This window comes from Trichomycterus rosablanca, chromosome 8, assembly GCF_030014385.1.
Source record: "Trichomycterus rosablanca isolate fTriRos1 chromosome 8, fTriRos1.hap1, whole genome shotgun sequence".
In the NCBI taxonomy this organism is placed as follows: domain Eukaryota; kingdom Metazoa; phylum Chordata; class Actinopteri; order Siluriformes; family Trichomycteridae; genus Trichomycterus; species Trichomycterus rosablanca.
Window position 1 is genome coordinate 9114242 of NC_085995.1, and position 25447 is coordinate 9139688.

At 39.0% G+C, this 25447-nt stretch overlaps 1 protein-coding gene across 1 annotated transcript; it reads left to right on the forward strand.

The window, feature by feature from the left end:
* Positions 1 to 13697: 13697 nt before the first annotated feature.
* On the forward strand, positions 13698 to 19553 carry f9a (coagulation factor IXa). Its single transcript, XM_062999822.1, has 8 exons — positions 13698 to 13822; positions 13950 to 14119; positions 14888 to 14912; positions 15012 to 15125; positions 15222 to 15353; positions 15901 to 16178; positions 16294 to 16420; positions 18703 to 19553. Exons 1-8 carry the CDS (start codon positions 13756 to 13758, stop codon positions 19281 to 19283), a joined length of 1494 nt encoding a protein of 497 aa, XP_062855892.1. The 5' UTR covers positions 13698 to 13755; the 3' UTR covers positions 19284 to 19553.
* Positions 19554 to 25447: the final 5894 nt, after the last annotated feature.

Consider the following 25447-nt stretch of genomic DNA (forward strand, 5'->3'; position numbering starts at 1 on the left):
GAATAGAAGTGTTTTGTGGACGACTGTTGTGTCTGGATTTGAAACAAATGGTTTAGTTTTGAATCCTCTGTGCTTTGAGAGAAGTTGATAAATGAGTGAAATACTGTATTGACTGTATATGTTCTGTTACTATGATTATAAGTGGGTAGCACCGTCGCCTCACAGCAAGAAGGTCCTGTGTTCGATCCTAAGGAGGGGCGGTCTGGGTCCTTTCTGTGTGGAGTTTGCATGTTCTCCCCCTGTCTGCGTGGGTTTCCTCCGGGTGCTCTGGTTTCCTCCCACAGTCCAAAGACATGCAAGTGAGATGAATTGAAGATACAAAATTGTCCATGACCGTGTTTGACAATAAAAACTTGAATTGATGAATCCTGTGTAACCAGTTACTCTGTTTCTGTCATGAATAATATAATAATATACACACCGATCAGCCATAACATTAAAACCACCTCCTTTATACACTCACTGTCCATTTTATCAGCTCCACTTACCATATAGAAACACTTTGTAGTTCTACAATTACTGACTGTAGTCCATCTGTTTCTCTGCATGCTTTGTTAGCCCACTTTCATACTGTTCTTCAATGGTCAGGACCACCACAGGACCACCACAGAGCAGGTATTATTTGGGTGGTGGATCATTCTCAGCACTGCAGTGACACTGACATGGTGGTGGTGTGTTAGTGTGTGTTGTGCTGGTATGAGTGGATCAGACACAGCAGCACTGATGGAGTTTTTAAACACCTCACTGTCACTGCTGGACTGAAAATAGTCCACCAACCAAAAATATCCAGCCAACAGCGCCCCATGGGCAGCGTCTTGTGACCACTGATGAAGGTCTAGAAGATGACCAACTCAAACAGCAGCAACAGATGAGCGATCGTCTGAACGGACTAGGTAGGAGTGTCTAATAGAGTGGACAGTGAGTGGACACAGTATTCAAAAAGTCTGATCACCCACCACCACCATGTCAGTGTCACTGCAGTGCTGAGAATGATCCACCACCCAAATAATACCTGCTCTGTGTTGTCCTGTAGGGGTCCTGACCATCAAAGAACAGGGTGAATGCAGGCTATTTTTAGTATGTAGAGAAACAAATGGACTACAGTCAGTAATTGTAAAACTGCAAAGTGCTTCTATATGGTAAGTGGAGCTGATAAAATGGACAGTGAGTGTAGAAACAAGGAGGTTGTTTTACTGTTATGGCTGATCAGTGTATGTGACCTCATTCAGATCAATGTGACATCTAACAGCATTTGCAGAAAAAACCTGACACAATTCTGCTAAACTAATTATAGACTGTGTGATCTAGCAGGTTTAAATATAGTGCATGTGAACCTTCATTTCATCAGCACTGACAAAGTGACTTGTCATTTCTTATTGTGGTGTATAAGGTGTGATGCATCAGTGTATAGGGTAAAACATAATAAATAGATCTCACTAACATTAAATAAACGACTCTGTGTACTGCCAAACCTATTGCATAGAGCAGTGCACCATTCATCTGAGCAACAGTAAACTACAGCTCACCAGAGGAAATGAAAAGGGCAAAGCAAATTCACAATTATTTCTTCTTAATAATTTAATCTGAGCTTAGCACTACAAACAAATAACCTGAAGCTAGAGCAGCCAGGACTCTTAGCCTTTGATTTCTCTTCCCCCTCGACTTGTTTCTACTCCTCTTTGCCTTCCTTTTGTAGCTTTAAATAGGATGTGGCTGACATTCGGGAGGTAAATATTGGTCCTTTGTAGGCAGCTCTGTTGGGTAATGATAAGCGCTCTGGTTATTTAACAGTACCGACCTGAACGGGATCCTGTGTGCGTGCGGACATAATATTTGCTTTTATTTAAATGTTACAGAAATGTCATGGGATGTTTTAGTTCAGCAAATATTATGAGGCGATCTAATTCTAATTAATGATATGCAAGCAGGGCGGCACGGTGGCTAAGTGGGTAGCGCTGTCGCCTCACAGCAAGAAGGTCATGGGTTAGATACCCAGACAGGGCGGTCCGGGTCCTTTCTGTGCGGAGTTTGCATGTTCTCCCCGTGTCTGCGTGGGTTTTCTCCGGGAGCTCCGGCTTCCTCTCACAGTGCAAGACATGCAGTCAGGTTAATTGGAGACACTGAATTGCCCTATAGGAGAATGGGTGTGTGTGTATGTGTCCCATTGAAAAGCCCCCCGTGACCCTGATTGGATAAGCGGTTAAGAAAGTGAGTGAGTGATATGCAAGCAATTCAAATATAGAGGCCGGGGCACACAATATGATCCATTTATTCCTTCATCTCCAGTTATTGTTGGCTCCTAATTCAAATTATGGGTTGTTCCAGAGCCATTTCCAGAAACACTGGGTGCAAAGAATAAATACTCTATAGTATTACATTTACACTCGTCTAAGAACAATTTAGAGTAAACAATACAACTACTGGCTTGTTTATAAAGGTGAGAGAAAGTTCACCCACAAAATGTTTCAACAGAAATGGTAAAAATTCACACAGACAATAACCAGAGCTGTGGATTAAACTCAAGACCCTGGATACAAGTATTAAACCCCAAAAAATGCTAAAGCTTTTCTCACATCAAGGGAAACATGAATAGAGCAATTTACCAGAAGAGGAGAATTTAATCTCAACTGCCAAGAAGCCAAATCTGGACTTTTTAACAAGATGACCCAAAAGTAAGGAAAAAGAAATTAAAAAAAGTACAAATTTAAACTTAAATCACAAATGGATCAAACATCTGAGGTCAAAGACCTCCAGGAAGGTTGTGCAGTGTACTAACAACCTTGAACCAGTGACCTTCTGATTAATAGTCCAATTCCCTAATGACTTAAAACTAAGCTACCACTGCCCTAAACAACTCCACTCATCCAGCCTAAAAATACAAAGTATAAAGCACATGTGTCAAACTCAAGGCCCATGGGCCAAATCCGGCCTGCCTCTTCTTTTTATGTTAAAAGACTTGTGATTGTCTTAAAATACACTGTAAAATCATACATAAATTGCATCTTCCACAATGCATGCCAATTTTGTGACCCGCAATGTGACCACAACCCACCACTAGATGGCGGTTTTTCCACATCAGCGTTTAACTGAGGCGGTTTTCCAACAAGTGATGTCGAGAAATATTTACAAATAATCCCAAAATGTACAAGAAGAGAAAGTTGAAGCAGAAGGAGGTAATTTAATCAAAGATGGGAAAGTGAATACAAGTTTGTGCTTCAAGAAGAAACCGGTACGTCTCTCGTGTTATGAGGCCATGTCTGTGGTAAAGGAGTACAATATAAATGTAGATACAGTGTATCACAAAAGTGAGTACACCCCTCACATTTCTGCAGATATTTAAGTATATCTTTTCATGGGACAACACTGACAAAATTACACTTTGACACAATGAAAAGTAGTCTGTGTGCAGCTTATATAACAGTGTAAATTTATTCTTCCCTCAAAATAACTCAATATACAGCCATTAATGTCTAAACCACCGGCAACAAAAGTGAGTACACCCCTAAGAGACTACACCCCTAAATGTCCAAATTGAGCACTGCTTGTCATTTTCCCTCCAAAATGTCATGTGATTTGTTAGTGTTACTAGGTCTCAGGTGTGCATAGGGAGCAGGTGTGTTCAATTTAGTAGTACAGCTCTCACACTCTCTCATACTGGTCACTGAAAGTTCCAACATGGCACCTCATGGCAAAGAACTCTCTGAGGATCTTAAAAGACGAATTGTTGCGCTACATGAAGATGGCCAAGGCTACAAGAAGATTGCCAACACCCTGAAACTGAGCTGCAGCACAGTGGCCAAGATCATCCAGCGTTTTAAAAGAGCAGGGTCCACTCAGAACAGACCTCGCGTTGGTCGTCCAAAGAAGCTGAGTGCACATGCTCAGCGTCACAACCAACTGCTGTCTTTGAAAGATAGGCGCAAGAGTGCTGTCAGCATTGCTGCAGAGATTGAAAAGGTGGGGGGTCAGCCTGTCAGTGCTCAGACCATACGCCGCACACTACATCAAATTGGTCTGCATGGCTGTCACCCCAGAAGGAAGCCTCTTCTGAAGTCTCTACACAAGAAAGCCCGCAAACAGTTTGCTGAAGACATGTCAACAAAGGACATGGATTACTGGAACCATGTCCTATGGTCTGATGAGACCAAGATTAATTTGTTTGGTTCAGATGGTCTCAAGCATGTGTGGCGGCAATCAGGTGAGGAGTACAAAGATAAGTGTGTCATGCCTACAGTCAAGCATGGTGGTGGGAATGCCATGGTCTGGGGCTGCATGAGTGCAGCAGGTGTTGGGGAGTTACATTTCATTGAGGGACACATGAACTCCAATATGTACTGTGAAATACTGAAGCAGAGCATGATCCCCTCCCTCCGGAAACTGGGTTGCAGGGCAGTGTTTCAGCATGATAATGACCCCAAACACACCTCTAAGACGACCACTGCTTTATTGAAGAGGCTGAGGGTAAAGGTGATGGACTGGCCAAGCATGTCTCCAGACCTAAACCCAATAGAACATCTTTGGGGCATCCTCAAGCGGAAGGTGGAGGAGCGCAAAGTCTCGAATATCCGCCAGCTCCGTGATGTCATCATGGAGGAGTGGAAAAGCATTCCAGTGGCAACCTGTGAAGCTCTGGTAAACTCCATGCCCAGGAGAGTTAAGGCAGTTCTGGGAAATAATGGTGGCCACACAAAATATTGACACTTCAGGAACTTTCACTAAGGGGTGTACTCACTTTTGTTGCTGGTGGTTTAGACATTAATGGCTGTATATTGAGTTATTTTGAGGAAAGAATAAATTTACACTGTTATATAAGCTGCACACAGACTACTTTTCATTGTGTCAAAGTGTCATTTTGTCAGTGTTGTCCCATGAAAAGATATACTTAAATATCTGCAGAAATGTGAGGGGTGTACTCACTTTTGTGATACACTGTATATATATTATAAATATACCGAATAAATTTGGCATTTTGACACCAAACACAGAATTTAGCCTTCAAGAAAAACAGCGAATTATCCAAGAATTAAGAGGCGACTGCAATCACAGAAGGATACTTTACAATCTGCCACCATAGGGCCACCATAATGCAGATGTGGCCCTCGGTGAAAATGAGTTTGACACCCCTGGTATAAAGGAAGGTAAGGGAACCATCTTTGCACCATCTTAATCATGTATAACGCTTCTACTGTCTCTGTTTCTTTTCATCATCCTACTAAATATCAGACAGACAGTTTAAATGTCATCTGCCAGAGTTGGGCTGGGTCAGGTCGGCAGTGAGGGGGTGTGGATCTAAAGCTTTACCCTTTTTGGCTCACAGAACGACTGTGGTAATTAACAGGGTGTACTTTTTCAAATATCACATTAATGTCAATGGTGTTGTGTACCCAAGGTACCCAAGAATGAGAGGCAGCTTGTAGCGTTTCCATTTCTATTTGTTGCTGTGTGGGACAACTATGGAGAGAAGTAGTCATGAAGGAGTTGCAGAAAACAAATTAATGGTGACATTACATCTCCTAACCTTGGTCATGGTACAAATACAACAAACAGACCAGTATCAAATACTCCTGGACCATCTGCTTAATGATGAAATGTATTTTTGTTCAAACTGAACACCTCATGCAGATAATCGAGATAATCTACATAGCTATAAAATCACACATAATTAACTTTATTACACACCTGACCTCATTTCCATACTGTGATTGAAAACACACCCCTCAATTACTTCTGTTCCTCCAGGATATTTAGAATAATGAACATGTCTGAGGTGGGTGGAAACAAAGAATCATATTTTCATCAACCACTTTATTCCTACCTCCCCCATCCCAGCCATAGTCAATAATCTGTATAGACACTTGACTGGAACCAGAACCCGAATCTCAGCTGTTGCAGGCCGTTGCGTCGCCCAAGCGCCATTCAGTCTGAATTGTACATGTCTTCTGAATTCAGAGCTAAAAATTAAGGCATTATTTAAAGTACATTTGTAGAAGTCACATTTTATTAAACATTTACGGGTTTTAGATGGCGGGTTTTAGAGAAACAGAAGGTGTGGCAAGACTTAATTTCAGGGCTGTTTAAGGCCAAATCTTGGCATGATATTCTCTAGATGCAAATCTTGTTAAGAGAATGGTGACTGGCTTTAAAAGATTAGTGTACAGTTAATATTGCATGAAAATCAGGAAGATCTAAAGACTTGTATAAGAAAAGTAAAAAAACTTAATGAAATGATTGGACTAGAAGACTAAAAAGACTAAAAGACTGAGTAAATCATGACAAAAGGAAAAACCACTAACTTGACCACCGATGGCATAGATGTTAAAGTGGTGGTCAGTGTTTGCCTACTTAAATCAATTATTAAAAGCAAATAATGCAGCAGTCTGTGAAAATGACCCAAGGAACAATAAAAGATCTTTAGATGTAAATATCTCTCCAAACAAAGATCAGACTTTGTCCAGATTATTGACTTCTCTGTGGTTCTTTATGGATGTGAAAGCTGGACAATAAAAAGCAGGACAGGAGGAATATCAACCTTTGAACTTTGTTGCTGGCAAAGACTTTTGAGAGTGCCTTGGACCAGAGGACAAACCCCCAGATGCTCACTCAAAGCCCAGATAATCAAATTGAAGCTCTCTTAATTTGGACACATTATTAAAGAACCAATTCATTGGAAAAATTAAGATAAAAGAGGAAGAGGATGGCCAGCAACAAGATGAATTAATACAATTAGAGAAACAATGAACAAGGTATAAACAAGTCTGAAGACCCAAACAGAAGACAAGATGTTCTGGAGAAACAATATCCATTTTTTTATTATTTTAAACAGAAAATTTTAACTTCTATTGCAAAGATTGACACTGCTTCCTTTTAAAAGCACCTCTCTTAAAGATCTATGACCTAAAGTCTATGATTGGGGCAGAGAGAATGTGGTGTAAATGCGGTTGCAGTGCACCTTGTAGTAAGGTGTGTGATGAACAAAAGATTGCAAAGACACTATCGAATACTGCCACTGAGTGGGCATGCTCTGGCACTTCTCTGAACACGGCTCAAGAGATGAAGGTACAGAAATAAAGTCGAAAATGATGTTACATCTTTGTATTGCTTTGAAGAAACAAGTATATAAAGGTGGGTACACTTCTGTCATTGCTTTCCAGACCGCAGTAATACTGGAACTAACCATACACACCAGTCTTTCACTGTTACCTTTGTCACTGTTACCTGTTCAGAATGAGCCTGTTGATCCTACACGGTTTGTCACCAGCCTAAACAAATGACCACTGTTCCTTGATTAAATCTTTGTGACCATGCTAGAAACATATGCTTTTTAAAACCTGCCCTCTCATCAATCTGCAAGGTCTTTTATTATTTACAAGACCAGGCCATTTTTCTTCCTGACCATTGGCTTAATTGGACACAGCAACAATTCCTAGCGTTAAGACACACAGCATAAAAGTCAGTGCTGTTGTTTTATAAATTACTCTCCTGCTGTTACATACTGTCATAAGTCATGAGATTCGGAACACGCAGGCCGGTACTGTACATCAGAGCAATACTGTACTTCACAGCTATATGACCTTCACCCCGGAGAAGAGGTGAGAGGTGACAGGCTGATGGATTGGGCACATGTTATATACCTCTGTACATCTACATTAATCTCACTAAATAGTGGATGTAGCCTTCCTTGCTTCAGCTCTTGCCAGATGCAATCAGTGCTGTGACGCATTACACACCACTCAGTCTTTCTCTTGACCTTTCTTCCCAACACAGACTCGTCTATTATTAATGACATTGTCAGACGATTCATTTGTCAACTTTTCAGCATTATTTATTTATTCATCTTAAGTAAGCAGATCATTTCGTTTGAAGATGTGGTGGGTCGGATGTCATTTTAAAGTAAAGATTATATCCAGTTTCTGTGTGGAACTGATATTATCTGCAGTGTCACAGGCCATGCTTTTATTATTATACGAGGGTTCTTCAAAAGGTTGCCGCACTTTTTAAACTCTATTCATTAAGAATTCCAAAAACAAATTACATCACTCTCCCAGGACCACGACAGAGTAGGTATTATTTGGGTGGTGGATCATTCTCAGCACTGCAGTGACACTGACATGGTGCTGGTGTGTTAGTGTGTGTTGTGCTGGTATGAGTGGATAAGACACAGCAATGCTGATGGAGTTTTTAAACACCTCACTGTCCCTGCTGGACTGAGAAGAGTCCACCAACCAAAAATATCCAGCCAACAGCGCTCCATGGGCAGCGTCCTGTGACCACTGATGAAGGTGTAGAAGATGACCGACTCAAACAGCGGCAATAGATGAGCGATCGTCTCTGACTTTACGTCTACAAAGTGGACAGTGAGTGGACATGGTATTTAAAAACTCCAGCAGCACTGCTGTGTCTGATCCACTCATACCAGCACAACACACACTAACACACCACCACCATGTCATTGTCACTGCAGTGCTGAGAATGATCCACCACCTAAATAATACCTGCTCTGTAGTGGTCCTGGGAGAGTCCTGACCATTGAAGAACAGCATGAAAGGCGGCTAACAAAGCATGCAGAGAAACAGATGGACTACAGTCAGTAATTGTAGAACTACAAATTGCTTCTATATGGTAAGTGGAGCTGACAAAATAGACAGTGAGTGTAGAAACAAGGAGGTGGTTTTAATGTTATGATTGATCAGTGTATAAAGTCCTTGTATAACCTCTGAAAACAAGTAGTTTTATTAAGTGGATATTAAGTGGGAGACATGTACTGTATCTGATTGTGTTCAGATAAAGTATAATTAAATATATAATTTAATTTTCTAATAATGTGATACTGAGCACAGAACACTGTTATTATATTTGTTTTATTTTAACAAACTTCTGTGTGTGTACAAAAAACCTGTTGTCCTGCACAAGTGGGGCTTTAGAGATACAGTGACCGATTAAAGGGCAAAGCTTTGGCATCCATTAAGCAATGCAATTTAAAGTTTGGAGTGCTGTAGTAATAATTATTCACACTATTCGAAATGACCTATGGCTCCAATTACTTTGTTGTTTTCTGATTGCTGTGTATGAGAGGCTCTTCTCGACGCCCCCGTCTCGAGTTTAAAATCTTTCTGCCACAGTCACCTGCCTAAATGAAATGGCTCTTACACACAGTGAGCTTGATGGCCGGTGTTAATTGCATGAATATGAATAATTTAGACAGTAATGGCTTGATGAGAGGAAAAAGCCCACAGTCGATACGACTGCTTCATCTGAGATGTGTCGGGGGTCCCTGAGGTGAGGCTTGGGAGGAACCAGCCCGGAGTAAACGCCAAGAAATCGAAAACTGTTGGATGACGGGGAAACTTAACCGAAGGCTATTTTTCACCAGTGTTTATTTACCTCCTTTCTACATCAGCTTCCCGCTGTTTATTTTAATTGAATTACGTTAATTAATTAGTCCTTATTAAACACGTTGACATTATTAAACAGTCACAGTCTAGACTGGAAAAAGTCTGTAAATATTTGAACCAAACACAAAATGTCAAGCGTTCCAAGTAATGAGATGCAAATGGTGGATGAAGTGTGGGTTGTAAAGGTCCCCTTATTACATTATTCATGTAAGCAGAATGATTTATTTATGATGACTTGGATAAAGAGCAAACACGTATTTATCAAAAAATGCAAAGAATTCCAAATGCTTCCTGCAAATATAAGCCATTTACTTATGACCACTTCCCTGCTATATATTTATTATGCATAAAGCGTGGTTATTAGTTGACATGGTGGTAAACCTTAGGGCTTAAAGGACAAAGTATAGTTTTCGCTAACACCTACTTACCACTAAATCAAGTTAGAAAAAATAATAATAATAATAATGTATCATATAATCATATATTATTTAGGCTGAGAGGCTGGAAGTATATTTTCAATCTGGAACAAAATCTAGAAAGCACAGGAAATTCACCAAGTAAAAAAAGCATTTTTTTTTTCAATCTATTCGTAGTTTAGTTTCACAAATCTGACAAGGGCCACTTACACCTACTTAACACTAAATTAAGTTTAAGATAATTATAAATTTAATAATAATAATAAGTTGTATTTTTTATAACACATACACCGATAAGCCATAACATTAAAACCACCTCTTTGTTTCTACACTCACTGTCCATTTTATCAGCTCCACTTACCATATAGAAGCACTTTGTAGTTCTACAATTACTGACTGTAGTCCATCTGTTTCTCTACATACTGTTTTAACCTGCTCTCACCCTGTTCTTCAATGGTCAGGACCCCCAAAGGACCACCACAGAGTAGGTATTATTTAGGTGGTGGATCATTCTTAGCACTGCAGTGACACTGACATGGTGGTGGTGTGTTAGTGTGTGTTGTGCTGGTATGAGTGGATCAGACACAGCAATGCTGATGGAGTTTTTAAACACCTCACTGTCACTGCTGGACTGAGAATAGTCCACCAACCAAAAATATCCAGCCAACAGAGCCCCGTGGGCAGCGTCCTGTGACCACAGATGAAGGTCTAGAAGATGACCGACTCAAACAGCAGCAATAGATGAGCGATCGTCTCTGACTTTACATCTACAAGGTGGACCAACTAGGTACGAGTGTCTAATAGAGTGGACAGTGAGTGGACAAGGTATGTAAAAACTCCAGCAGCGCTGCTGTGTCTGATCCGTTCATGCCAGCACAACACACACTAACACACCACCACCATGTCAGTGGCACTGCAGTGCTGAGAATGATCCACCACCTAAATAATACCTGCTCTCTAGTGGTCCTGACCATTGAATAACAGCATGTAGAACTACAAAGTGCTTCTATATGGTAAGTGGAGCTGAGAAAATGGACAGTGAGCATAGAAACAAGGAGGTGGTTTTAATGTTATTGCTGATCAGTGTATATATAATAATAATGTCCCAGATTACAAAATAAAGTTGAAAAAAGTTAAATGCACTGGGTTTGGAACTGATTTTAACACTCCATAGAAAAATCCACACATTTTTAACAAAATTTTCAAATTAGTCAAATGGCATTCGTACCTTGTCCTAGATACTTTTTTTCTGAAATATTTGAGAGAATGTTAATAGTTTGCCTGCCATCTAGTGGAGCATAAATATATTAGCTACAATCTTACAATCTTAGACTGATAGGTGTTGTTTTGCTAGCTGTCTGTTTAGAGAGGCTTCATTAAAACACAATTATACAAGTATATTTTCAGTTTGGAATGAAATCTAGAAAGCCACATGGTCATAGAGTTGGTAAAGCTGGTGCCGCACAGCAACACGGGACATGAGTTTTATCCTTGATACGGTCACTGTCTCATGGGTTTCCAATAACTTGCGTGGTTTCCTCCCAGCTCTTAAAACCATGCAGCCCTTGAATGTACGGCCACTTTGTTCAGTTTTAGGTTGGCACCAGACCCATTGTGGCTATGACCAGAATGACACCGCTAGTAAAAATGAACAAATAAATTAACACAAAGAGACAAAAAATGTGTACTATTAATTCCCTACATATTTCCAAAGAAGCTGTTAATTCTATCTTCATGACAAAGAATGTTGATTTTGCAAGCTTACTGTAAGCTTGTATTAGGCATTTTTTAGAATTTTAACATTTGTATGTTGTTGAGAAATTTTAAAAATTAACATGATAATTGGATGAAATTGTTTATCTTTTTTAATTCTTAAAAGGTCAATGGAAACTTAATATGTCAAAGTAACATGGGGCCTGTGAGCTGGTTTGAAGTCCTGCCTTCAGTCACTGTTTGAGTACTTGTTTTTTCTCCAGGTACTTTACTTTCCTCACATGTTCTAAAAACTCGCAGTAGGTAGATTGGTTGTTCTAAACTGATGTGAGTTAGTAACTGTGTAAGTGTGTGTGTCCTGTCACACAGCGGTTAAGGTACTGGATTAGCATTATATTAGTAATTAGAAGATTGCTGGTTCAAGGCCTGCCACTGCCAAGGTGCCACTGTTAGGCCCTTGAGCAAGGCCCCTAACCGCAAATGCTCAAACTGTATTCACACACAAGTGTTTGCAAAATGCCACAAACGTAAAGTTAATGTCTTTGGCAGAGGTTTAGTTAGACAGCCCTCAAGAGTTGTAGGTACTGCTGGACTTGCCATGAAAACATTTACACCTTTATCTGTCATAAAATATTTGTTGAGCAAAGAACAAACATTACAAATAGTCACTAAAATACAGAAAATACAAAAGAATTGTTAAAGAGTTTTCAAGTCAGACACACAAACTATATGTACAACATAACTGTACAGTACAAGACTTGACTTGTTATTTTTTTGTTTTATGTTTGGGACAAGGATTTTTTACCTTAGTGTAAGTTAGTGTAGGTTAAGAACTTAACCTATGTTGTGTTAAATAAAAAAAGGATAATGTTAGTAACAGTAGGGCTAACACCAAGTAAGTACATTAACTTAACCAGCTAAATTAACTAAACTTGCTAATAGGGGCTAAACCTGTCACACGACTCTCCTCCATTCAGTGCATTCTTGTTCTTATCACTGACGACTTTGTGTGACTGTAAGCTAATTTTATTACCACAAAATTTACTTCTAATATTGTATTCAGCTTTACAAAAACTAAAATACTACAGAACGTTGCACAAAAAGAGGCACTTTTAAAAATACCTCAAAATTTCTGTGCGGAGAATCGACTCTTTAAAGTTCTCGCAAGTCCAAGACAGGAGTCGGAGAATCGATTCAGCGAATTGGCTGTTAACGCGGCGCTGTTTGTAAAAAAGTATTTTTAGTAAGTAGGTTTCTTTGTTTGTTTGTTTTCTTCATTTATTCATTTTAGTAATCCCTTCATCCTGGTCAGGCGTCACTTGAAAACACTGGGTGCAATGCAAGTGGACAGCTAACCGATACGGGAGACAAGGAATCGAATCCAAGATCCGTACTGAATTGTTGTGCCACTCTAATGGAAGTTGTTAATATATACTGTATATAGTATATATAGAGAGAGAGTTAATCTGGTTGAAAATATAGTACAAACTTTAGATTTTATTAGAAACAGTATTAAGAACTTAAGATCATAATCATGCCATAATGAGATTGTAAATTATGTCCATAAAGGGATGTACACACTTATCAACAATAGTTACCAATGTTTAAGTGATATGGGGGTTAATGTGAGCCAAAAAAATATTTTCCTCACTATTAGGCTACACTACAAGCAGCAGCCTAAACTGTTGATGCATGACAGATTGGGTCCATGGATTTATGAAGGCCATGCCTAATCCTGTCCATATTACATCTAGTTCCGATGAGCCTTAGATTCTTTAAATAACAGGAGTGAACCTGATGTGGTCTCTTGCTTTTGTAGCCTATCTGCCTCAAGGTTGGTGGCACTGGTTTGGTGCTCCAGAGTGGATTCACATCTTGCACTACACTACCCATGACTAGGCTGTAATGTTTGGTAAAAAATAAATACATTTATAGATGATATAAAAAAAAGGTTGGGCAATAATGGAATGTTGTGTATTACTCAAGCATATTTGTTTAAAGACTAAATAAAATCATTCAGTATGACAAATGTGCGATAACAGAGACATTCCAAAAGTAAGCAATACATATATTTCAGTATTTCCACACACATACACACACTCTCTCAGAACACAGATTTCAACTGCGCCACTGTGTGGGTAGAACAAACATACTGCTGCACTTTGGAGTGCTGGCTCAGATTATCTGGCCTTTGACTAAAGCTTGAAAAAGAAATAAATCTGCTTTCTGCAGGCATGGCTCTAATCTCTGTTTTTCTTTTCTTGTGGATTTTGCTACAGCAAGAGCTACAGATCTCAGCAGGTAATACTGACAGTAGCTCATATCACATAACTGTTTTACAATGTGCTATGAAGATCTTTATATACTAAGAAAAAGTATAAGTATCTGCTGTTCTAATTACAAAATCAGTCTTACTTTATCTCAACAGGGTCGTTGTTTTTGGATGGACAGAAGGCAGATACTGTTTTGCAGAGGAACAAACGTGCCAACACTGGGGCTTTTGAGGAGTTTTTGAAAGGGAATTTGGAAAGAGAGTGCATGGAGGAGAGGTGCAGCCTTGAAGAGGCTAGAGAAGTCTTTGAAGATAATGAAAAAACAGTAAGTTAGAGGACAAATTTACAGTGCTACTTTATATTAATCCTAGGGTTCTACTAAACTTTTAGATATAAAGTGATGGAAATTTTCAACCATTTTATTTCATGTATGTAATTTATTTTGTTGTTATCTTTTTATAATCTCAGTTCATACTGTATATCCACTTCACATTAACACACCATGCCTTGACACTTTACTCATAAATCTTAACAAACATTTGCTACTTGAATTAAAACAACTGTTTAAAACACAGACACCAAATTAATAAACTGTTGTTAGCAATTACAGCTTTACTGCATCTTTGACAAGCAATAATTAGCATTTTGCAGCAATGTGGTTTTATTTGCTCTATTCCCTTTGGTTAATTGTCACAAAGCTGCATTTTATATACAAACAAAGTTACATATTGCAACAACATTGGCTCATATGTCGTTTTTATTTCTGAGATCATTAAAATCTGTCAATCATTACCTAGACCAAGTACCAGTTCATGCCATTATAGACAAAAATGAATAGTGAAAAGCTAATATATTTGTAAAATGTTTAGGTGTTGTTGGGAAACGATTGTGTAAAGAAGCCCAGGGGTTAGCCAAATAATACAGAGGGGCAGCTGTTTTTGTCCTGCATTTTACTGTGTTAATGTTTAATCCACTCCTACTTGGGGCAATTTAAAAGTAGGCAATGCCTAGGAAATGTCCATCTGCATGCTGAGTTACCACTTTACATTACATTGACACAATTAAAGTTACAGGTTTGTTTTGTATTTTTCAGATGGAGTTTTGGTCAGGTTATGTTGGTAAGTTATTTATTTAACATTTACACCAATATTAACTCACAGAAATGCTTGTGTCTGATGTTCACACCACCTCTCTTAACATTTTACTTGATTAATCAGAAGGCAACCAGTGTAAAACAGCACCTTGTGAGAATCAGGGCACATGTGAGCTTGAAAAAGGCACATATGTATGTCACTGCCAACCAGGATTTACCGGACGGAACTGTGAAATTGGTGAGCCACCAAGATCTCCAATAATATTACACAACATGTCGTTGTCATTGTGTTTCAATGTGACTTACATGTACTATGTTTGTTTACGTTTCTCAGTGACTGCCAGGCAGTGTGATCGCAATAACGGAGGCTGCATGCATTTCTGTGCTCCAGCTGGCCCTAATGGCGCACAGTGTTCTTGTGCTTTTGGGTACAAACTGGTGGGCGAGGTCAAGTGTGAGCCTGAAGGTAATCTGTTAACACGTTCACACCACGTTTTACAGATAGATTACGGTTGTAATTTTTACATGCACAGAGGTTCCTGACATTAGCTCATCTGTAATTAAGCACACTTTTATAGTCGCTTTCCTTGAGCAGGGATTATTAAAGGACCACCACGGACCAGACATTGTTTGAGGGGTGACACTTAAATCGTACTCAGTGTTCCAATATTACAAGATCAAAATGATTATTACAAACATATTTTTTCTCTTTTATGCTGGTCAGGGTTATGGTGGGCCTGGTTTTCCCATTACTGGATTTTGGCCATCAACAACTCACCCAAAGACATAGCCAATCATGTCTGTGTAGACACCTAACTGGCTAATAGAACCAATGTGTTAGGGTATTTTACCACCGCACCACCCAAACACCTCACTTAAGCACAATTAAAAAATTAAAATCCAAATAGATTGGGCATGGTGGCTCGGTGGCGATTCCCAGGTGGAGCGGTCCGTGGGTGGGTAATGTGACTTACAAGCTACAATCCAGTCATACATTGTTTTTGTGTTTCTAGTGAACTTTCCATGTGGTGTAAGAAAAATAGAAACAAAAAGCTTGGTGAGATCTTTAGTCTCTGACACAGCAAACAGCACAGACCCAGACAACATACCTGCAAGCACTAGAGCCCCCATCACTAACAAAACCATGAGCCAAGAATATACACAGGATCAAAAGGTCTTACCCTCTCGGTCTAGACTACCAATGTGGGTCCATAACAATTCAGAGCCATTCAACTCAAGGATCCGCATTGTTGGTGGAAGCCCAGCATCACCTGGAGACATTCCTTGGCAGGTACAGATAAAACCACTCTATGCATTTCCACAGCAACTGAATTTAAAGCAGTATTTTGTACGTCTAATGTTGGCAGTAATGAAATGATAAGATTTTTCTGATTGATGTACTGTAGGTGGCACTGGTGGTGCGTTCCACACAGCAGGTGTTCTGTGGAGGCTCCATTCTGAGTGAGCTGTGGATCATTACTGCGGCCCACTGTCTGGAGGAGAGCAAGGGCATAGCTTATTTCGTCAGAGTAGGTAAGACAGCTGTTCTTAAGCTTGTAACTGGAACCCCACATGGGGTCAGTTGAGGTGCAAGACTTTTTTTTTTTTTTTTTTTTACAAACAGTTAATATGGCATCACGGGCTAATAAAAATAACATATAATATTTGACTTTTTTTTTTATTATTTATTCAATTCAGAGCTTCTTACAGTCATGAAACTATCAGTTTGCATGAACAGCATCAATGACTCGGTTCTAATATTAAGCCAATTTTTAGCTAGCATACTGTAAAATATAAAATGACCTACAGTACTGCACTGAAAAACATCCCATTAGATAAGAAGTAAAGCTGTGGTGGGTTAAGGAACATTCTAGTCCCTTAAATAGGGTCAGTCTGTTATGCTGGTCCATCCCGCTGAGATCCAGATTTAAGTCTCAGTGGTGACACTGGCCTGTTCAGACACTCTACAGACAAAATTAGCCACATCTAAGTGAGGAGATGTGGATGGGGTATTGCCTCACTGCTGCTGCAATAGCAAGTACAGCTGCCTGGACAAAGTGTATTCATAGGTGGTGTAATAATGCTTTAATCTAGTATGTTCCTTTGATGAGCGTGATGGTTGTACTCATGTCGAAGGGGGGTCTGTTAGTCTGCAGTGCTTCTTGGTCAGAATGGATATATAAAAATACAGTGGGGTGGTGGTCAGAATCTGACATGTCTCAATGGAATCACATGTAAATGGAGTCACTAGCCAAAGAATTTTAAGAACTTTTGGTGTAGGAATAATTTAAATATAAAATATAGGGCTTATACCGAAACTCTATTTTTATAGAAACCCTGTTATATATCTAACAAAATTTAATTTGCCGATTTCACTATTTATGAACAGTAATGAACCAAAACATAGGCCCTACACCCAAAAACATGCATGACAAAGCCTGCTTTGCAACAGTTGTGCATGCAAACGACTGGAGTATATTAAACATTGGGCTGATGGGAGTTACTTGTAGTAACATTATGCATCAAATATGACCAGGCATGGAGACCTGAGTGAATCTGACAAGGGCCAACATGTTAGAGCCAGAGGTATTGGGGTTAGGGTATATCTGAAACAGCAAGAGATGCTCACAGGCAGCCATGATGAACCATCAGGTGGCCAAAACTCACTGAGGCAGAGTAATATGGTGTCTGATATGGACTAACTGAAGGGCTAATGTGGCTTAAAGTGCACATAATTTTAGTCCAGGTGATTTTTCTTTAATATGTTTTTGAATGAAGTAGAATTAAAAGAAAGATGTGACCCAGTAGTGAACATGCCTCTGTCCCAGCTTATTTGAGTGTATTGAAGGCATAGATTTCTAAAATTGTTTATATTAAATAAAGGTAAAGATAAAGTGAATTAACAAACCACAGATTTTACTACATTTTTAGAAAGTGTCCCAACTTTTCTGGAAATGGAGTATGTACTTAGGGCAGAGCAGTATCACACAGGAAAGTGCAATGCTATGCCAAGAGTTCATGGAGGAGAAGGCTATATTTAGAGTGCAAATCAGATATAGGATGAGCCACAGGTGTGTGTAATTAAGGGTTAAGACTGAGCATTATGAGACTTGAGCTGCGTCCGGAATCGCATACTTACAGAGTACGTACTAGATTGGAGGAAGTATGCACTACTCGGCAGGTAAAAAAGTACATACTTTCAGTACAGAAGTATGCAGTATGCACACAACACCGCTACGTACTACATCCGCCATCTTACTAACGTCAAGTGATGACGTAAGGACGTGATGACGTAATATCACCATGGATACAGACTCATTACAAACCCCACTCGCCAAAATTTTGGATATTTATCGTTTTTTTGTTATTTATTCGTCTTTAAAAAAATTTATTTTATTTATCTTACTTACACTTGTAAACAGAGGACTCCGTCTTCCGCTATCTTTCTTGTTTCTTATTCCGCTTTGAATGCCTACGCAGCTCCAGTTGCATTATGGGATACATTAGCGGACCGCAAGTGTGCATCGCTTGCATACTCAAACATGGCTGCCCAATAAGTAGGTCATCCGGGTACTTCTCACGTACCTCTTTATTTGCACTATGTATTCGGACATACTAACCGCTCTCGCGTACTCATTTCACGTATTATTGAGTATGGAAGTGTGCGATACCGAACGCAGCTTTGGAGTTTGCTTCAAACAACATTTAGAACAAATATGAATCCATTAAACAAATATGACTTACTACAGCTTTGGTTTTGGCTTATCATTGTACAGTATATCTACAGCTGTGTAATTTAATTGTCTGTCCTATAGGTGAGAACAATGTTAAAGAAAAAGAAGGAACAGAACAGGATCTAGAGGTGGAAAAGACCATAATGCACCCTCGCTACGACCCCAAGACAAGCTTGTACAACCATGATATCGCCCTCCTGCGCCTGAACAAGCCCATCAAATTCTCAGATCACATCCGGCCCATCTGCATTGGACCTAAACTCTTTATTCAGTCCCTGCTTCACTCCGGCTCTCTGGCCACCATCAGTGGCTGGGGTCGACTGCGCTTCGGTGGCCGGACTGCTGACACGCTCCAGGCAGTGGAAGTGCCGTATGTGGACAGGAGCGAGTGTAAGGACAGCAGCAGTAATCGCATCACACAGGTCATGTTCTGCGCTGGCTATAAAGATGCAACTAAGGATTCATGTCAGGGGGATAGCGGAGGTCCCCATGCTACGAATTATCTTAACACTTGGTTCTTAACTGGTATTGTTAGCTGGGGAGAGGAATGCGCCAAGAAGGAAAAGTATGGTGTATACACACGAGTAGGCATCTACTACAAATGGATCCAGTATGTGATGGGAATCACCAAAAAAGCACCAGTGAATGACATTGATCTGTGATTTGAGGAACTTTATCTGTTTTATGGAGACTTTTTATAATTTATATTGTTTATATTGTAGATCATTTTTTATATTGATTCTTATTAATAAGGGACAACACCATAAATATCGTGTTTATAAAAAACGCTTCGAGTAGTTTTATAAGATGCTTCATCAGGCTAAGATATAAATTACAGCAACTTAACCTTGTTTTGCCAATAAATACAATAAATGGTAATCTTAATGGTATTTTTAAAATTACAATATAATAAATGACATTTTTAAAAACTATCTTCTAAAAGCATTTTCCATTCCAAAGGATTCAGTTGGGTCAGTCTCTGGTTCCTCCACACCAATCTTGTCAGACGTTCCTTGATGGATCTTGCAAAAAAATGTAATTTTCTGCATTTACGGTCACCTTTTGAGCTTATTGCACTTCAGAAATGCCATAAACTTGCCATGAAAGTGGTAGCTCAGTAGTTAACATTGTCTGTCCAACAACAAGCCTGTTACATGTTACTTTGGCATCTTAGTTAGCAAGTTTTAAGCCCTGGATGCAGTTGAGCCTAAATTGTGTGGGTTACATGCACAAAAAACTTATTTAATGCCATAGAAACAATAGGTACCACTCGAAAGGTAATAAATAAAGCAAATAATCATAAACTAGTTAACTAGTGGTTTAGTTGTCAATCACTGAACAGTCTTTACAGCCAATAATACACTTACTGTATACAGTACATATCATGCAGACCCTCTTAACCCATGCTATACCGATAGAAATCACAAAGCAAACACTTTTGAACTCTAACGCTTCGGAGGAAGAAGGTTTATGTTATGCTGAGAATATACGAGGGATCTTCAAATAGTTTCCGCACGTTTTAACTCTGTTTATTAAGAATGTCATAAACAAATGTCAACACTTTTCTACAAGTCACCTTCCAATGCATTTTCCCAGCGACGTACCAACTTTTTAGTGCTATCAGCAAAAAATAGTTTTTCATTGAGCGCACCACTGATGCACCGTTGCTTTTACATCATCATCACATGAAAATCTTCTTCCTCTTAAAGCTTCTTTAGTGGAAATCAGATGGTGCTAAATCCGGACTATACACGTCCCTCAGTCTCTCAGACACGGCCAATAACTACTCCTCCCACCCTCACCGTTTCCAACCAAAATATAAAGATGCAGAAACTTTTTAAAGATCCCTCACTGTAAAAAAATCCTTGTTTGGTTATGTTCTGAGAATGTAAAAATAAATGTTGGCACAACATGAATTATGGAAATAGTTGGTCCAAAAACAAAAAATGTGTTGTGCCGTCAGCTGTAGTAGTTTTACTCTTCAACTTAAAATGTTAGGTTCAGTAAACGAGTACAACTGTTTTCACTCAACATTTCAAGTCCAATGAAAAAAACTGATTTGGGTGAGCAACAGTGGGAATGAGGAAACTTCTGCGCATGCGCTCCAGAGGGACGTCTTCGCGCCAGTTTTTATGGAGAGAAGAGGACTTTCAAACAACCGTTTTATATTAACGAGGATATTTCAAACAAACAGTAAGTATCTTAACATAATTACATCTTATTCACGAACTGAAAATAAACTGAAAGCTGCACAGAGGACGTTTCCATCATTTTAATATGTTTTTAATTTTGAGTAAGCGTTGTTAATCTCTGGGGAATCTATGAAAACCTTTCTTACTTTAGTTTGATTTTTACGTGCTGACTGACGTACTACAAGTACCATTTTATACTGCAGTCAAGCCAGCCTCCACTTCGAAATTCTCAGTCAAATCAGCCCCCACGTTGTTTCTGAGGATGTGCGTATACTAAACATTACGGTAATAGCATCTGGTAAAACTGATAAAAAAAAGTCACTGACAACCTGAATGTGACTACATCAGTTATAAATATATCAGTTAAAAATATTAAAATATATCAGTTAAAAATATAAAAATATATTGGTTACAAATATATATATGTAAATATATCACTTAAAAATATGAATATATCAGTTGAAATATATATAAAAATATCACTTAAAAATATGAATATATCAGTTAATATACAGTGTATCACAAAAGTGAGTACACCCCTCACATTTCTGCAGATATTTAAGTATATCTTTTCATGGGACAACACTGACAAAATGACACTTTGACACAATGAAAAGTAGTCTGTGTGCAGCTTATATAACAGTGTAAATTTATTCTTCCCTCAAAATAACTCAATATACAGCCATTAATGTCTAAACCACCGCCAACAAAAGTGAGTGAAAGTGAAAGTTCCTGAAGTTTCAATATTTTGTGTGGCCACCATTATTTCCCAGAACTGCCTTAACTCTCCTGGGCATGGAGTTTACCAGAGCTTCACAGGTTGCCACTGGAATGCTTTTCCACTCCTCCATGACGACATCACGGAGCTGGCGGATATTCGAGACTGCGCTCCTCCACCTTCTGCTTGAGGATGCCCCAAAGATGTTCTATTGGGTTTAGGTCTGGAGACATGCTTGGCCAGTCCATCACCTTTACCCTCAGCCTCTTCAATAAAGCAGTGGTCATCTTAGAGGTGTGTTTGGGGTCATTATCATGCTGGAGCACTGCCCTGCGACCCAGTTTCTGGAGGGAGGGGATCATGCTCTGCTTCAGTATTTCACAGTACATATTGGAGTTCATGTGTCTCTCAATGAAATGTAACTCCCCAACACCTGCTGCACTCATGCAGCCCCAGACCATGGCATTCCCACCACCATGCTTGACTGTAGGCATGACACACTTATCTTTGTACTCCTCACCTGATTGCTGCCACACATGCTTGAGACCATCTGAACCAAACAAATGAATCTTGGTCTCATCAGACCACAGGACATGGTTCCAGTAATCCATGTCCTTTGTTGACATGTCTTCAGCAAACTGTTTGCGGGCTTTCTTGTGTAGAGGCTTCAGAAGAGGCTTCCTTCTGGGGTGACAGCCATGCAGACCAATTTGATGTAGTGTGCGGCGTATGGTCTGAGCACTGACAGGCTGACCCCCCACCTTTTCAATCTCTGCAGCAATGCTGACAGCACTCCTGCGCCTATCTTTCAAAGACAGCAGTTGGATGTGACGCTGAGCACGTGCACTCAGCTTCTTTGGACGACCAACGCGAGGTCTGTTCTGAGTGGACCCTGCTCTTTTAAAACGCTGGATGATCTTGGCCACTGTGCTGCAGCTCAGTTTCAGGGTGTTGGCAATCTTCTTGTAGCCTTGGCCATCTTCATGTAGCGCAACAATTCGTCTTTTAAGATCCTCAGAGAGTTCTTTGCCATGAGGTGCCATGTTGGAACTTTCAGTGACCAGTATGAGAGAGTGTGAGAGCTGTACTACTAAATTGAACACACCTGCTCCCTATGCACACCTGAGACCTAGTAACACTAACGAGTCACATGACATTTTGGAGGGAAAATGACAAGCAGTGCTCAATTTGGACATTTAGGGGTGTAGTCTCTTAGGGGTGTACTCACTTTTGTTGGCGGTGGTTTAGACATTAATGGCTGTATATTGAGTTATTTTGAGGGAAGAATAAATTTACACTGTTATATAAGCTGCACACAGACTACTTTTCATTGTGTCAAAGTGTCATTTTGTCAGTGTTGTCCCATGAAAAGATATACTTAAATATCTGCAGAAATGTGAGGGGTGTACTCACTTTTGTGATACACTGTATATATATATATATTAGGGCTGTCGAAGTTAACGCGATAATAACGCATTAACGCGATCTCAATTTAACGCAATAAAAACAAATATTGCCGTTAACGCAAATTCTATTTGGCCCTGCGAGTCATCCGTAGTTCATGTTGAGGCTTGCCACCGTTTTTCATTTGCGATTTGTTAACATAATGTAACCGAGCGTGTAGTGATGCACTCGCTTAATAAAGAAATAAATACACGCTATATTCACAAGTTGTCGGGAGCAGAACACTTTTATTAATTCCTTCTGTTACGGTACCGGACAGCTGGAGTCATCGCGTTAGCCAAGCATGCTAGTCCATGAACTATGGAAGCCCCAAAGGGTCAAAACACACAAAAGGCTTTTATATTGTCAAATTTCCATTATTTTAACTCTAGACTGTTGTTAAAAAGAATTCTCTAGTTTCCACAAAACAATTCCACTTCATAATGATAGTACACATCTGTAGATGTCACTCAGTTATTATCAAGCAATTCTGATTGATCATCTTTAAATAAAGGCTTACATATTGTCAAATTTCCATTATTTTAACTCTAGACTGTTATTAAAAAGAATTCTCTAGTTTCCACAGAACAATTCCACTTCATAATGATAGTACACATCTGTAGATTTCACTCAGTTAATATCAAGCAATTCTGATGTCATTTTTAAATAAAGGCCTTTATATTAAAATGACTCATCAGAATTGCTTGATTATTATAACGTGCTTGATTATTATAACATGGATTCTTGAAGTGGTGAAGGAGAGTGCTGTTTCATCAAGATCACTGTCCAGTGTAGTCAATGTTGCAGTTGTAATTGAAGAAGATGTAGTAATGGACAAGTTGCCCCACTACACTAATGCCTTCAAGACACCAAACCATCAAAACTGGTTTTTATTCCACCTTAAAAATTAGCAATTACATTTAGGTGCTAAGTTGACTTGTAATTTGTAGTTGCTCTTGCACCTTAAAAACTACGTTTAGGCTTTACTTACATTTGCTAATATAAATTGTTTCAATTACACACTATAACATGTATAACTTGTAATTTGTTTGATGCTTGTGAATGCTGAATGTTTAAAAAAATGTATTGTTTATATGATACATGCAAATAAAATGTATTTGTTAAGAATTTAGGTTTGCTATGCAGTGTTCACTTATTCAGTATATTTTACTTTGATACTAATTATTAATTAACTGGACTAAACAAATGTAGTTGACAGAATTGAAAATATATTGTTGGACCAACAAGGTGTATTTGATGAATTTCATTGACACAACCTATTTTTTTAGTTTGTCCGAAATTGTAGAATTGTCAGCAGAACTTAAAATATATTGTTGGACCAACAAGATGTATTTGATGAATTTCATTGATACAACTTATTTTTTTTAGTTGGTCCTAAATTCTATGGTTGTCAGCAGAACTTAAATTATGCATTTCAGAGAACTTAAATTAGGCCAACTAAAAAAATTAGATGCAACGAGTCACTAAGAATTTTTAAGTTGAAGAGACTTTAATTTTTTTACAGTGCTCGTACATACTGTGTCTTTAGGGAGCACATTTAGGTACATATCATGCAGACCCTCTTTACCCATGTTATACTGGCTATACTCCAATTACTTGACAAATTCATCTCACAATGCTCGAAAACCAAACAGCCTCACAGCTTTAAACTCTCACACTTCAGAGTTTGACTATATGAGCCTAGCAGACTCATTGCACCACACCCACCACCACTTGCTGCTCATCTTAGAAAGAAATAGTAAGAAAAAAAGAGAGATCACCAACACCTGTTTAGAAAATGATTTATTAAAACATATATTACAATTCTTTATAGAAAAATGATCGTTGGTCTATTTACAATACAGTCAATGTGCATACATATTGCGCTTTAAATTGATATTGTGCAGGAAAAGCTGAAAAGCGGGAAATTGCTGTTACATTTGAATTTGTTGATAGCAAAACGTGTTTTTTGGAGTTGGTCCTGCTGCCTCACCGAACTGATTTGCACTTCAAACACTTGTATATCAAAGCCAGCCCTCCAACTGGGGGTAAGATTTGATGTGGTACATTTTTTTACGTTCGTGATCAATATTTAATTACGTACTCAAGCCCGGTGGGCACGTTTCATGTGTGGTAGTCAAAGGCTAAGATATCAAAACCAGACTGTACATGTTCCAATTTAACTGTCAATCTTTGGCTTTCATGACTTAATTAACATTTTTAAATTATTTGTGATAAGGGCATTTAAAAAGACATAACCGCATCAACAGTCAGCACATCAACTGTCTTTCAAGTGCATTTCAGTAGAACTAGCAGCCATGCAGGTATTTAGAAACAAAAGTTCAATTCCCAGAAGGTTTGGTGACCTACAGTTTGTTTAAAGTGCTTTAAAAACATTTCCAAGGTCAGGAAATCTACAGTACTGCGTACAGGCATATATAATAAGCTTTTGCATAAGAAAGGCATTGTGGCA